This window comes from Oryzias latipes, chromosome 5 (assembly GCF_002234675.1).
Source record: "Oryzias latipes chromosome 5, ASM223467v1".
Classification (NCBI taxonomy): Eukaryota; Metazoa; Chordata; class Actinopteri; order Beloniformes; family Adrianichthyidae; genus Oryzias; species Oryzias latipes.
The window spans coordinates 917,176-933,234 of record NC_019863.2 but is presented as its reverse complement, the minus strand read 5'-3'; the positions used below and the strand labels follow the sequence as shown (position 1 = coordinate 933,234).

Sequence of the window (16,059 nt, the reverse complement as noted above, 5' to 3'; positions counted from 1 at the left end):
GAAAACATTTGTTACTGTGTTTTTACCGTTTCCAATCCTCAACAGGGAAAAACGACTAAGTAATAAATTAAAAATATAGATTGTTAACAAGTAACATATTATTTCCTCAAAAAAGTCCAAGTTTGCTCAAAAGTTCAAAATGTGTTTGTAACATGTTGGCAGAAGGATCCAAATCAAAGACATTGACAGTAACTTCCGCAGCTTTTTCCTTCTCGTCAGCAGAGCTTTGGACTGACAGTTGACCTTCTGGAACCAACCGGGCTCCAGGGTCAGGTGGGAGCTTTTGCTGATCAGACACTTCCTGTTACAGTATCTCTGCCTCCTGCCTGTTCAAGTGTCCTGAGAAAGGAAGTCAGTCCAACATCACGTTGAGCAGCAGCCACAAGCAGGAAACAGGAAGGTAATGAGTGGAACGCTGCTGAACAACCAAGCAGCTAAACCCTGACAGAGCAAAAGGATTTACTGCTGACATCAGCACCTTTTCACTTCCTGCAAGTCAGAAAACTTAAAGATCTGGTTCTGTTGTAGTAAATTACTAAAGGTTTTTGATTGAGTTCCATTTAATGCCAGAGGGAAAAGGAAAGAAAGATTTTAACATGCAAAAGAAAAACGTAAGAAATGTTGAAGGTGAAAAGGCAAAATCAGTGTATTTAAATGAAAGCAGCTGGACCCAAGTGAAGCTTCTGACTTGTGCATCGTCATCTCCACTTGATCTGTATCAGCTTCTGCTTTCTGTCCCGCCCAGTCCCACGAGCCCCGGCTGAAGCCCCCCAACACGGTGTCTCAGCCACTTTCCTTCAGTCTCACGCAGATACATCTCATTAGCAGGACCGTTTTCCTCCAGTGAATTTATATCTGGGTGTTGGCCCACTTCCCAAAATATTTGTAGTTACACAAGACAATGTTGTTAAGATAAGAATAAAGATGTTAAATGTCTCAAGTCCACAGTTATGATCCTTTTGAAGAAAGCTAAATATAAGTGCTGATGGTCACTGAGGTGCATTCATTCAGATTTGATCCCTAAAATTATCTTTTCAGTTTCTCATGAAGATATTCCAACCACAGCCTTCTTACTGTGATGTGTGAGCACTAACCACTACAACACCATCCAGCTGCAAAAGGCAAATGAGAAAACGCCAGCATGTGTGAGGAGAACATGCAACCTTCACAAAGAAAAGACAGCGCTTCACAAGTTCAATGGTGCCTAAGGTGCAAATGTGAGCGTGTGCTTGTGTGTCCCACTAGATGGACTGGAGAACCGTCCACCTTCACCCTAAAGTAGTTGGGATAGGCTCCAGCAACAGAAAGGAACTATAGCAGATTTAAGACGCAATAATTGTGCATAATTGATTTAATAGGATACAAATGTAAAGACTTCAGATCACAATAACAAATATCATATTAACATCAGAAAATAAACTATTACAAATGTTCCAACAGAAAAACGACGCGACTTCATATCTGACGTCTGTCGCAGGTCTTTAAAAAGTTGGGACAGGACTACACATGACTGAAAATAAAGAAACTTCATTTCAGAAACCAATTGTTTAACTGACATGAAGTCCTGAACACAACATTAGGATCTGACATGCTAGCAGGTGGAGCAACATCTACAGAGGTGGAGGCAGTGGAGCGGGCGAGCACTAAGCTGCCGCCCCCTTTAAATTTGCGCCCCAGGCAATTACCCTTATTGCCCGTGCCTAAAACTGCTACTGGGTGGAGGTTTGCTCTGGAGAGGCTGAAGGGCCATGGCTAAAGGAAAGAAGACTGTTTGGAGAAAAATCAGACTTTTTATTTTTGTGTATTATGTTTCTGAGTGTGACTTTGCTAATGTTTTTGCTCCACCTCCTGAAACCCCCACTTCAACAAGATCTGGTTTTGTAAACCCTCATGTCGAGAAACCTTGGGTTGTTTGTCCACCAGACAAACTTTGGGACAGTGTGGAGGTCAAGCAGAAATGTGGGTTTCTGCTGTGCAGCTCAGAAAAGGTAACACTAAAAGTGTAATGTTTGGATTTATCAAAGACCAGCTGCTGTTTTCTGTTTGCAAAGACCATTTAGATCCAACAGCAGTGGATGCAGTTCTAGGAACTAAAGTCCTCTGGGAGCTGGACTGGCCACGAAGCTGCTTTTAAATGAGCACGTGTTAAACTGGCCAGACAAAAAAGAAGTGTGTTTGAAAGCATTCAGATCTGTGTGATTAGAGCTCTGTGAAGCTCTAGGCCACCCTTCACCAACCCTGTTCCTCGTGGTCTACTGGCCCGCTTGCTTTGCAGCTTCAGTAACTGCTGCTCACCTGGATCAGGTGGATCCCAGCTTATCAGCATCTCCTGAAGCAGGCTTAGCTGCCAAACAAGCAGGGCTGTAGCCCACGGGGAACAGGTTTGGTGACCCCTGCTCTCGGCTGTTAACCATTAGCAAAGGAATCGGTCTTCAAAACCATATTTGACCAACCAAGGTCAGCTTTGCCGATGTGAGCCACAGTTCCCCCACCTACTAAACCCGCCCACTCACTGCTGATTGGCTGCATCATGTGACTCATGGTTTTGATTAACAGATTACACCTGATCCAGGACATTAACAGACGTGAATGTGTTGAAATCAAACAGGACAACAGAAGAACATGGTTGGAGACCAATGCCCATAAATCCCATAATAACACATGAAGGATTGTTGGTTATTTTGTGTGAACTGTCTGATTCTAAAAACCAAAAACGCCACATTTAACCAGGACGGAGGCCCTCTATCCCCGTCTCACCCCTTGATTCCACAGCTTTCTTAACGAGTGAACAGACACAAGAGAGGTGATGGATCCAAACAAAAGAAATGTAAAAACCTCTCAGCTCCCTGATGTTCAGTAGAACTCCCACGTTCAACCAGAGTAAACAACAAAAGTTGGGTTGGATCAGTCGTATGTCCCAGAGTTAAATGTTGTGCGGCTGCAGCGACTCCTCTTTGGAGGACTTTTGGTTTCAGCATAGAAGTGGAAAAACTGGATGGACACGGTGATTAGCAGAGCCCAGCATTTACTGCGCTGCTCCTCTGAATGCATAGCTTAACTTCTGTCGAATGAAAAACAGAAGAAGGCTCAGCTGTTTCCTTCCAGGAAGCTCCTTTCTGCTAACAGGAAGAACTGTGGCTGAGAAATCCTCCCTAAATATTTAGTCTTTTCTGGAACTTCATGTTTTACAACACTCTCTAAAAGTGTCACGGCGCTGCTTCATTTGGCATGACGCAGACGTGAGAATTCCCTGATTCAAATGAAAGGAGGTGACACAGAAGAACAGGAAGTGAGCAGCTGCTTTTCTACCAAACCCATGTTTTTGCTGAGGAGGCTTGGAGGTCATCAGACGCGTGTTTTTGACGCCACCGTGTGACTCCTCTGCAAATCAGCCGAGAAAAACCAGCCAATCAGCCAGTCAGCTCAACAGGAAGCTCTCGGCTGCACAGCGCCTCCCACTGCCGAGCGAGTACCGAGATAAGCCGCTCTCTGCTGTTGGCTCCAGGGACAAAAATGCACCACTGCACCTCGCTCTCTGGGCTCTTGTTGCCCAGAATGAGCGGGGCCTCATTGCCACTCATGGCGAAGTGGTCCATGGTGAGATGGCAGAGCAGGTCAGGGATGTTGTCAAACACCAGAGTCAAAGCTTGAGGGTATGTCTGGTATCCCAGCAGGACCCGGTCCAGATCTCGGATTCTCCGTGCCTCACAGAACCGGTAGCGCTCCCTGCAGGCACAAAGGACAGTTTGCAGCTTCATTGACAGCAAAAGCCCTCAGTAGCTGTGCATGTTTACTGGAGAACAAATGAACCACTGAGTGCAGCAAGCTGGCCACGACCCCCAATCCCACCAGGACGGAATTGAACCTGCAATATTCCGATCAGAGGTCGACCGCCCTACCACTGCTCCACGGCCGCCCCCTCCCTTTAAAGGAGCATGTTGTACTCTTGGGGAGAGGACTGAACATAAACCAGAGCGCCGACTCCTGCTGCTGAGCACTCTCCACGTCTGCAGGACTGCAGCAGACAGTCTCCTTTACTCTGCTGTCTGCGTCACGCTGCATGGCTGCTGCTGAAGCTGCAGTCTGTGGGCACTGGGGGGCGCCGTTCTGTTCATTTCAGAGGGGGCGCGCACAGCTGGGCTCCTTGAGCATCATTAGCGTTTCAACGTTAAGAACAGACACTTGGACACTTTTTTGACCATACCTAGATCTAGACATTCTTCATAACTATGCAGTACTCTGGGGGCTCTTCGGACCCCATCACCCCCACACACAGGAAACATAACTAGTAGTACTTCTCATAGCAAACAGAGACGCTCGATGCTCACTGAAGCACACATCCTAGAAAGAGGAAGCCAGCCGTCTTCCTCTTGACCATGTTTCCAACACTCCAGAAACAACAAGGGCTCACCTGGAAGGAGGTTCCTTGGCAAAGTCAGGAAGAGGATAGCTGACGTAGTCCTCGTCCAGAAGGAACAGATCTGAGCTGGTTAGGATCAGAGTTCTGGGCAGCAGAAGAGGAGAGGGACCGGGGCCAGGAGCCGAGAAGGAAGGGGAGGCGCCCGCAGATTCCTTGCTGGGAATCTGAACCTGCAAACATGTAAAGAAGCAGAAACCTTGAGATGACTTTAGCTCCCAGCTGTGGCTCCTGAGACGGCAGCCCAGCTCCCACCTGAAAGACCAGCAGGTACAGCAGAATGTCGAAGGAGCCCGAGGACAAAGCAGCTGTGTTGGCTAGAGTCTTCCTCTCTGCTGCAATGAAAGTCAAGTCTCCCATCTCTTCTTCACTGGGATAAATGAACTTCACCTTGCTGCTGTGGATCAGCTCATAGTTTTGCATCTTGCCTGCAGAAGCAGACAGTTGATCTTGACAGTGCCTTGATTAGTCTCTCTATTTTTACATGACGTTACCTTTATGTGAAAAACTAGAAGGAAATCCCTGATGGTCACCTGAGCCTATGTCGGTGAACTGCGAGTAGAAATCCTGATCTGACGTCTCTGTGGGGGGGGGCTGCTGCTGCAGACTGAGGACGGACATCAGCTCCTGGAGGAAGACGCCTGTTCCGTAGCTGTCCCTGCTGAGGCAGCTTACAACCTGATCGGCTGAGTGTCCTGCCAGAGACAGAAAGTTCAAGCTTTTACTCCTCTGTGCAAACCCAAGATGATCCTCATAGCTTTCCACTTACCCACAATCCTGAAGAACTGGTCAAACAGGCCCACATTGACCGCCAGCAGCTCAGACAGCCTGACGGACAGAAAGCCGCACAGATAGGCGTCCGGCTCTCCGGAGTCGGAAGCATCCAACACTGAAACCCAGAGAAAAGAGAGAAACGCTTTGAACTCAAATGATGCAACTCCACAAATACTGGAAAAATGTGTTTGGAGGAGAAAAAAAAACTGTTCAGTTAAGCAAATGCATGATGGGTATTATCAGTGTCACCAAGAGAAAGAGTTTCCCCCATGTTACTCTTGATGGTAAGACTCCAGGTCTTCAAGAACTCGACTTTATGTGGAGAGAGGAGTAAGTAAGAGTTAATGGCCGACGAAGTGTGCGGTTACTACTTTTTAACGCACGCCGTGGAAGCCTGAACCGTCCGACGCGAAGCGTAACATATAGTCCGCGTCGCGCAGCACCACCGCTGCAGTCAAGATTCGGCGATATATATATGCTGATCGTCCCGATGGGTTGAATAAAGCATCAATTCAGAGGGAAAGTTAATCGCTTACCGCTTGTTTTTGCCCAGATGATGAAGCAAAAGGTTGTTTTACAGAAGCCGGTGCAGTGATACAAATCATTTAAGCTAGCCGACCGGAACTTCTTTTTTCACCGTGCGGTTATCAGGTTTTAATGCATACCCAGCAGCCAATCAGAATCGAGTATTCACCCGGACCATGGTATAATGCAGGGTAATGCAACCCCCTTGTTCTGGACTCTAGCTGGGGTACATTAGAAGGGAGGGGGTTATCTGATGCTGTCTGCAAAGCTGTCCCAGCACTGAAAACATCTCCAGCTCACAGATTACCGTACCTGCGCCATGGCCCAGCAGGCTGGCTGACTCTGCCAGCAGGAAATAGATGGAGTTGGTGGAGAGCAGCAGGCAGCAGGGGAGCTCCGTTTGGGGGGATTTGTACAGAAGGACAGACAGCCACATGACCTGCCTCAGCTCCTCTGCCTCAGACTGCATCACAAAAACATGAATGAGAGACGGAACACAGAGGACAGAAGAAATCTGGGACTCAGCTGGATCATCTACTGCAAGGCTCAAGCGTACGTCTTACCAGAGCTATGTATCTGCAGAAGCAGCTGAGCAGCTGTTGACCTCTGAGTCCAGCCAGGAGCTTCAGTGCTGGGGACAGACCTGCCACAAGGTGGGGGGGTGGCTGGTTTTCCTCCACACAAAGGTGGGCTGAGTCTGAGCTGAAGACAAAGAGCATGGTAACATGTTAGCGAGTGCAAATCAGGGGCAAACAGGGGGGAGGCTGGAAAGTAAAATAATCGTCCAAAATCCTCAGTCCCCCTCCGACTGAGTGATGACAAATATCTGCACAGCCCGTGAAAGCAGGACGAAGCCTAAACTGAAGGGAGAAACGGCTTTGTTGGTGGAGGAAGTCCAGGTCTATGCCAAAGATGGCAGGTCTTCTGCGCTTTCAGGGGGTTGAACAGTCAGGTCGTCTGAAATTTTTGTGAAATCATAACGTGAAGCAGTGATGGAGAACTGAACTGAGCTCCAAACTGATTATTGGGTCAATGTTTCTTCAAAGCTAAGACCTCCTCAGCTTAATTAGCATGGATCCAGCCAGTGTGAGTGCAGACAGTCTTTTATGGGTTGTCCACTAACATGTCAGTCAGAACAACATCACTGCAGAGTCTGGAGGAAGCTGGAAGAAGCTGGAAGAGGGATTCACTCACAAATTCACGCTCAGCGGTTTTACAGCATCAGCAGAGAATCGGGAAAGAAGTTAGTCTACCTGCTAAGTGTTTGCTGAGTGGCAACGCTCGTGGAGCAGCCCTGGTTTGAGGACCAGCCTGAAAACACAACGATACTCAGCTCACATCAAAACAACATGACCAAAGCTTGGAAACAGCTCCTCACCTTGCAGTGAGCAGGGCTTGCCGGGCTGGAGAGGAGGCAAAGCCAGCATCTGCAAGCCCCCCAGAGAGGCTTTTCTCTGCTTGAGACCCTCCAGGAAAGAGCTCCTGTCCTGGGTCAGGGGGAAGAGGAGCAGCTGCCGTTGACCCTGGAGGAGAAGCTCCACAGAGTGACCACTCCTGGAAAAGTGATGGATGACAGACAGACAGCTTGAGAATGACTGGACTGAATCTAATTTGCTACCATAGTTTAAAGGAATTATAAGGAAAACAAAGCAGCAACAATCCATCAAGCGGTGCGGCTTTGTAGTTTATCAGTTGTATTAAACATTTGGACTATTTTTGAGCTCTGTGTACAACAGCACGAATGATTCCGGGTCAGTAAGCAGAACCAGAACTCACATATAAAGCACATCGTTAATTTAAAGGATTTTCATTCCCCCCCCCCCCCCCCCCCCCCCCCCCCCCCCCCCCCTTAGTGTGAAATATATAACTGTAGGAGAAAGACTCAATGCTGGAGTTTCACTGAGTCTCTGCTGGCTTCAGCACCTGTGGACGTGCTGTGGTTGTGGGCACACGGGGTGCTGGGTTTGACCCTGGAACCCAGCATCTCTCTGTCTGGGGTGCAGTACGACAGAGCCAAGTGGAAAGCGAACAAGTCTGCACCAGGATGAGGAGCACTGATGAAGGTCCATGTTGCTCATTTCCCTTTGAGCTCGTTCTGTGAAGTCCACCTTCAACACCCAGAGCTGCTCGTCTGTGAGGAAGAGAAGCGAGGGGGGGTCGGGGTCCCCTGATGAAAAGGAGGAGAGAAGGTGCACAGGATATCCTCCCTGAGCTCCCTGACTCTCCTCCTGCTCCCAGGAGTTGACTAGAGATGGAGGCAGGAGCTGGGGGACGATTCTGTTCTTCAGTTTGCTTGGAGACTCGACTGCCTGGAACAAACGAGACAACATTCAGTTGTGGTTGACCGAATAGAAAAGTGGTTCCAGCTCTGGCTGTTCTACTCAGAGTGCCACAAGAACCAATACACAAACATTTCCACCAAAAGAAAACTCTTCAGCCCCACTTCTACCCTGAGGTGTCATTAAGTGCAGTTTAAGTAGACCTGGAGCAAGGCGCTCAACTGGGCTCTGGTCTGCCGGAGCTCCTCTGGCCCAGAGAAGATGTACCAACGAGTCAGACCAGCCTGGAGCCCGAAGGAGATGCAGGAGTCAGGAAGCCCGGTGCTGAAGGAAAGCAGCAGCTGGGAGAAAGGCACCAGGAAGTCCATCTGAAGGGATGACAGCACCTTTTCCACAGACTGGTCTGTAGACAACAACAGGACTCCAGTCAGAACTCACAAATCCAGATTAACATTGCCGCGCCACTCAGTTTGACACATTTGGTATGCCAGAATAAGAAAGTACTGAAACGTCAGTGATGGGGTAGACATGTGGACAAAACACACATTCACACATGATACTTTTGAGAGACCAAAAGTATCAACAGCTACTCCCAAGATTCAGTTCTTCAGGGCAACTGGACATTGAAGACTGGCTGCTTCTGCAAGGAGCCTCTTTAGTTCTAACTCCTCATTACTGTTAAAGAGCAGGAAAATCCCTACAAATAAACCAGAACATCATCAATTTACAAGCAGACAAAGGAAGGTGGTCAGTATTCAACACAGCATGAACGCGTTCATTTCTGATAATGCACACTTTGTCAGTCATTAACCCTTACTTGACCCACACCTCTGATCAGAGCATCAAGAACCAGAATTCTCCATCAGCTGTTGGAGCTGAAGAAGATGCTCAGCTGATCAGAGTCCAGCTGATCTGAAGAACTGAATCCTGCATGAATATGGGCTAAATGGGGGGGTGGGGGGTCATACGCAGGCAGATAGACAATAAGTGTTTTGTCAGTCACCTATTCTGCAAGTTGTTTCATTTAAATGGCTGAGAGGTGTGTGATGTTAAAGTCCTACTCCAACTATATTTCTATTGATTGTGATGATTATGAAGCTTTTAACCAAAATCTTTTGTTGTTTTTTAAGAGATACTTTTCTGCAGAGCTGGATGCGAGCAGGAATGGTGCATGGAAAAACAAGGGTTCCTTTCCCAGAATCCAGCGTGGATCCTCCGTCAACGGCCTTCAGAATTTGGCTACAAAAACCAAGAATTCTGTCCTTCACAGATGTGTTCCTCCTTCTTTTAGAAGCTATTCTATCCTCCAGTTGTCATCTGTATTAATGTCACCCGTTTGACCTGGTTATCTCTATAAAGGCCACCTGTCCACACACTTAAACAGTCAGACTGCACCCTCTCCACCGTAACCAAAGAGCTGTCAAAGGACCCCAGGAACACGATTGAACACCTGAACAGCACTGGGATGAACCAATATACTATAAGACCTGCAGGAAGGAAACCTTTGACTTCTATCATTACCAACCAGGGTTACATCACAAAGTATTGAGGTGAACTTTTGTTGTGAACCAGATACTACTTTCGGCATTATGCAAAAAAAATTATTAAAAAAATAAAAATAAAATCAGGCAACTTGTCTAGATTTTTTTTATATTTCCTCACAGATGAAATGCATCTTTGATGAACTTCTCTCAGGTTTTTAGTGGGTAAACTTACAGAATCTGGGACAGACAAAAATACTTTTCTGCCTCACCATAAACAGTCGTCACAAAACCGCTAGTTACAAATTCAAGCAGAGACTCAGAGCAGCAGTGTGTTCTAAAGAAATATCAAGAGACGAAGCTCAAGTTAAAGTCAATGCTGGTGAATTGTGTATGGAGAATCTGTGGTCAGAAAATGTGTGGCATGCAGAAGCACTTCTGGTTTCACACCATCAAAAGTTTTTTTCAAGCCTGAGCGCTTGCTCACCTGTGTCCTGATTGGTCCATAGGTTGTCATGTGACAGGAACAGCAGACCCAGCCGTTGGCTGGTCAGTACTAGACATGCCACACTATGCTTCAGCTCTTCCTCCACTCGAACACAGCAGCACCACAGAACTCTGAGGACCTGAATCTCCTCACATTCCTCCTCCTCCTGGTGGCTGCTGGGCTCCTCAGTCCCAGGGGCTGGGAGTAGTGTGGGGGAGGGGCTTAGTGGCTCTTCCACAGAATCATCTAGTCCCATCTCAAAGTAGCCATCTCTGGACCCCTGACTGAAAAGAGCATCAAACACCAATGAAAAACTCCTTTGATTCTAGAAATCAAAAAAATATTTATGAGCCACTAAGCGTGTCAGAAGCTGATCAAGTCCAGAGTCAGCCTCATGTTCCTGCAGGTTCAACACTATGACTGAAGAAGCTGAGTCTTTTTAAGGTTCAGGTCAAAGAAGACCAAGGAAGTCAGTCAGTGGAATCCTGTCTGCAAATACATTCAATGTCATCAACACAGAACTTTTTGCAGAGATGCTCCAAACTTTGCTTCAGAAGAAAACAGCGCAGAGCAGATGAGCAGCAGACAAACCACTCAATGCTCTGGAAACTGGCTGAAGTGAAAAAGTAGGAAAACTCGGTTTGAGGCTAAAACATCTACCGTATTTTCCGGACTATAAGTCGCCCTTTTTTTCATAGTTTGGCAAGGGGTGCGACTTATACTCCGCACCCACTTATATTAGAACTAAATTGAAATAAATACATTGTTAATCCTCCTGTTATGTTCATTTGTGAGGAACAGAGATGATGTTCCTGGGTCAATTTGATGTATGAGGTATGTTAAGTGTTAAGAGTATGTTAAGTGACTCAGAGAATCAGCAAACCTTTTTTTACATTAAGATCTTGAAGGCTAAGAACATAATATTCTATTTTCCAATGATTTCATAGATTCAGAAATGCAATAAAAATTACAACTGTTTCTACAAATACAGGATGAAAACAGAGTATTAGTTGGACAATGATGCTTCATGAAAGGAATAAATAAACAAGTATGAGAAAGAATTACTGTGAAATTATGAGATAAACAGTCTGCTATTATTGTGTCATATAAGGTTGTGCAAGTTATTATATCTTGTTCTCAGATTTTGTCAACTAAATTTCCCATCAAAATGCGACTTATAGTCCAGTGCGACTTATAGTCCGGAAAATACGGTACTTGCCGGTTAGCAAACCAACAAGACATGCTTGTATCTATCTGCAAATGCAAACTGTTCAACGATGCTTCAAGCTTCTGCTCCTTTACAACACTCCACCTCAGTTGAATAGATAGCTGTGTTTACATAGACAAAATTGGACTAAAAGCCTGATCAGAATAAAAATGCGTCATGGCCACACGGCATTCGGGATAGTCTAACCTGGTCAGACTCATTCTGATCAAAATTTCCTTCCGATTGAGACGGGTGGGTTATGCCAATGTATTCTGATTTTGGGTCATTACTGCGCTGCTTTTCCGTCATGCGTAGAGGTTGTGTGATACAGAGGGGCTTCAGAACGCCAACAGGACCGGCCGGCCGCTCTGCGCGAGTGAGCTGCCGTGTCCCCGAGCAGAGGAGCAGATTCGGGACGGTGTGTGTGGTTTAGAATGCGGGAATGCGGCTCCGTGCAACAAGCAGTCCTATGAAACAGTGCAAACAATCATGTGAATTTGTGTAACCAACCATGTCCAGAAAAAAAATGGCTGATATTCTTTACACACATTTACAGTGGTGGACAAAATAGTTGGTACCCATCAGTTAAAGAAAGAAAGTCCACAATGCTCACTGAAATGACTTGAAATGTTCAAAAGTAACAATAAATTACAATTTATTGAAAATCAAATAATCAAAATCAGCCATTACTTTTGAATTGTTGATTAACAGAATTATTTAAAAAAACAAACTAATGAAATAGGGCTGGACATAGATGATGGTACCCATAACTTAATATTTTGTTGAACAACCTTTTGAGACAATCACTGCAATGAAACGGTTTCTGTATTTGTCAATGAGCCTTCTGCACCTGTCCACAGGTATTCTGGCCCCCTCCTCATGAGCAAACTGCTCCAGTTGTCTCAGGTTTGACGGGTGTCTTCTCCAAATGGCATGTTTCAGCTCCTTCCACTGATGTTCAATGGGATTCAGATCTGGGCTCATAGAAGGCCCCTTCAGAATAGTCCAACGCTTTTCTCTGAGCCATTCTTGGGGTTTTTGGCTGTGTGTTTTGGATCTTTGTCCTGTTGGAAGACCCATGACCTGAGACTGAGACCAAGCTTTCTGACACTAGGCAGCACATTTCTACCCAGAATGCCTTGATCATCTGGAGATTTCATTTGACCATCACAACTTCAAGACACCCTGTGGCAGATGCAGCAAAGCAGCCCCAAAACAGAACTGAGCCTCCTCCATGTTTCACAGTAGGGACAGTGTTCTTTTGGTTGGATGCTTCATTCTTGAGGCTACCAACATAGAGCTGATGTGCCTTACCAAAAAGCTCCAGTTTGGTCTCATCTGTCCAAAGGACATTTTCCCAGAAGCTTTGTGGCTTGTCAACATGCATTTTTGCAAATTCCAGTCTGGCTTTTTTCTGATTTCCTTTCAACAGTGGTGTCCTCCTTGGTCGTCTCCCATGAAGTCCACTCTGGCTCAAACAACCGCGAATGGTGCCATCTGACACTGATGTACCTTGATCTAGGAGTTCACCTTTAATGTCTTTGAGGTTGTTCTGGGTTCTTTGGATACAGTTCCAACTATCCGTCTCCTCAATTTGTCATCAATGTTCCTCTTACATCGTCCAGGGAGGTTGGCTACTGTCCCGTGGGTCTTAAACTTCTGAATAGTATGTGCCACTGTCTTCACAGGAACTTCAAGCTGCTTAGAGATGGTTTTATAGCCTTTACCTTTACCATGTTTGTCTATAATTTTGGTTTCTAATGTCCTGGGACAATTCTCTCCTTGGCTTTCTGTTTGTAACATACGGTCACCGTAGCAGCAAGGTGACAGGATAGTAGGGGCGCCCTGACGCAAATTTAATTAATTCAACACGGAAATGGGTGGTTTTAATCTAGGAAAAAAAGAGTCGCAGCACAGGGAAGAAAGAGCCGCATGCAGCTCCGGAGCCGCAGGTTGCCGACCCCTGTTATAGAACAATTCTGGAAATACACCATTTTTGGTTAATTAAGCGTATAATAAAACACAGGACAGAGACTTTTGGCAAATAAAAATGTTAACTAATTAAAACAATCTGAACAAAACATGCATCAAATATAGAACATGTAAATTAATAATAAAATTAGAAGAAGAAGAGAACAGTAACTAATGCAAAATTCAATAGAAGCTGCTACAACGTAACAAAAGTGTGTGTATAACAGCACCATAAACATATTTAAAAAAAATAAAGGCAGAAATAAAATATTAAAGTCACTAATGAAAAAAGTCAAGCAACACTGTGAAATAAATATAAAAATATAACCAACACATTAAAAATCCTGCCGCTGGTGCAAATATGTGGCTCCTCGCCACTCCGATGAAGCAGAGAGGGGAGGGGCAGGGTGTGAGCAGTGGCCAGAGAAGAGGTGCTCTGTTTACACAGAGACACAATGTTGCCGGATTGGGCAGTTTCCTGCACAAATTGGGCAGGTATTTACTCACATTGCGCTGTTTTTTGCCCAATCTGGCAACACTGCAGACAAATAGATGATCCATGAACTCTGTGAGTAAATTCAAGCTCGTTACTGTAAGTATTAAAGAAAAACTGCAACAAAAATGTTGAATGTATCTATCACCTCGTTAGTTTCAATACTTCACCTTGGTATGGATACTAACCATACAGACACATGCCAAAATGATTTATTCAGAACGAAAGTGTGGCGGATGTAAACGTTTGATATAATCAGAAAAAGTTTTTTAGGGCCCATGTAAACAGTTCAACTTTAAAGTGATCTTTGATCAGATCAAAGACATTTTGGACATGTTTCTGTCTTCAGGTCCAGTTCCATGAGTCTGAGTCTCTGCCTTAGTATCCTATAAAACTAGGCAGGTGCAAGTCATGTGACAGCACTGCGAACGTTGGACCTCCTAAAAAACTACACTAAAGAGCAAAAACTCAGATGTCTCATATGAACATGACCTCTTGAACTAACAAAAAGGTCAACTCCAGTTGTTTGAAGTTTGAACAGTCAACGTTTGAAGATACTGATGCACTTCATTTCTTAAAAATACTTCAAATCACAATAAGAAGTTTGGACTTTCCAGGAAACGTCCTAAAGTTGAGCTGATTTACCTGGAGGTGCCAAAATCAGTTTTCTCCAGAAGAACTGGACCACTACTAGATTCGGACCTCCTCTCCACCTCCGTGCCCTCCTCCATGGTCTCCTGCTCCTTGAGTGCAGAGCGGAGGTGCTTGGAGAGCTGGGTGATGAAGTCTTGGTTGGACGACAGAGAAAACAAATAAGGGGGCAGCAGAGGGCAAAGGGCGGAGCTGCATAGGGAACAATGGCTTTGGACTGGACTGGAGGATAATGTGTCACAACTGCAAGAAAAAAAACAAAGGATTTTACATTTTAGCATGTTTGAATTTAGTAAATATGTAAATGTAATTTTTATATAGTTAATCTAAGAGTGCTCTGTTTATTCTGGTACGTCACATAGAGGAAGGAACTTTAATAAACGGACAGTATGTTGGAAAAAGTGAAAAGGGAGAAACTGTTAGCTTGAAGTGGGGAGGAACTTATCAGCTGCTTTTTGTGATCTAAGGCAAGAGGTGGGTACTCCTTCCCCCTGACCTGTTTTTACTGCTGACACCCACACATGATTGCCACAGTTCAGAGTTTTCTGATTCTGATTGGCTCCTTTCTGCATTCAGGATCCCCAATACCTGACTGCTAAGGAGTAGACCTGACAGGTCAGATAGGCAGACAGACCCAGAACAGATGAGTCATTGAGGGTTTGTGACCTCTTTACCTGTTCAGGTAAATGAACAACTGTCTTCTGCCTTCTACTGTCAGAGAAAATAATACCAAAATTTCCATCCACTCCAACAAAAAGAGGAGTCATGAGACTGTGGTTGTTCAGACCAGCAGCAGCACAAACTCCAGGCCTTTAGGGTCAGTGATCTGCGTTTAGATTTCCCCCCCTCCCCCTGCTGCCCATCACCTGGATCAGGTGCTTTTGTGAGGGTGGGGTCATTACAGAAGCAGCAGGATAGCAGCTCTTCAGGGCGACAGTTTCACACAAAACAACAACCTTTTTAATAGAAATCAAAGACAAGTTTTCTTATGTACTAAGAAATAACAGGAAAGGACAGAACTGGTAAACATTCAAGCAGCCAGAAACCAAGAGCACTGAAGCAGACACAGCCGTCTGATACTCACCGGTCAGCAGCCGTTGAAGCAGAGGCTAAAGGTGCTTTAGACTCCATGACTGCAGATTTCTGTTCCTGTGGAAAACACAAAAACATTACAACCAGCTGAATACATTTGATGCGTACAAATTGTAAACTTGAAAAAACTTTTGAAAATTTGAAAAGAAATTGTAAAGTTGAAACTTGAATAAAAAAAGAATACACCTAAAACTGTCATCTAATAAAAAAAATCATGTTTATTTGAAACAGCGGTTTCTTTTTTATTTCAACTTTTGCTTTTTCGTTTCTTTTCTTCTTTGCTTTCAGACTTCAGTTTCAATTCAGACTTTTCATGTTTTTACTGCTAAGCCTAATTCTATGTGGGGGCGGGGCTTTGAGCCCACTGGGCTCTAAAACAGCCCCTCCCACTTTAGACTTTTACAGACAAACATTTTCACACTTTTTCTATCTTGTTAAATCTCTCAAAGTTGAACTATTTATAGAGAAATACATGCAGGATTATAGATTGAAAACAAAGATCTGATCACGATGAAGATTCTAGTAACTGTAACATTTCTGTACAAGAAACACGGCACGGAGGAGCTTGATTGACGAGATTAGCCTTTTGCTTTAAATGAAGATTTTTTTTCTTTAGGATTTTCCATACTTCTTTTAAGTTTAAATGTGTTTTTTTCAATTTATGGTTATATTTTTCACATTT

At 44.9% G+C, this 16,059-nt stretch overlaps 1 protein-coding gene across 2 annotated transcripts in view; it reads right to left on the bottom strand.

The window, feature by feature from the left end:
* Positions 1-1,333: 1,333 nt before the first annotated feature.
* The window catches only part of nisch (nischarin), a 32,919-nt gene continuing 18,193 nt past the window's right edge, over positions 1,334-16,059 (bottom strand). For both annotated transcript variants that reach the window (XM_023954692.1, XM_020701466.2), the window contains 14 exons: positions 15,370-15,434; positions 14,280-14,528; positions 9,964-10,247; positions 8,199-8,398; positions 7,640-8,025; positions 7,095-7,270; positions 6,970-7,027; positions 6,280-6,418; positions 6,029-6,179; positions 5,187-5,306; positions 4,951-5,112; positions 4,673-4,845; positions 4,412-4,590; positions 1,334-3,726 (listed from right to left, as the gene is read on the bottom strand). In XM_023954692.1, the coding sequence (XP_023810460.1) occupies positions 3,411-3,726; positions 4,412-4,590; positions 4,673-4,845; positions 4,951-5,112; positions 5,187-5,306; positions 6,029-6,179; positions 6,280-6,418; positions 6,970-7,027; positions 7,095-7,270; positions 7,640-8,025; positions 8,199-8,398; positions 9,964-10,247; positions 14,280-14,528; positions 15,370-15,434 (2,658 nt within the window). In that variant the 3' untranslated portion in view covers positions 1,334-3,410. The remainder of the gene's footprint in view (positions 3,727-4,411; positions 4,591-4,672; positions 4,846-4,950; positions 5,113-5,186; positions 5,307-6,028; positions 6,180-6,279; positions 6,419-6,969; positions 7,028-7,094; positions 7,271-7,639; positions 8,026-8,198; positions 8,399-9,963; positions 10,248-14,279; positions 14,529-15,369; positions 15,435-16,059) is intronic.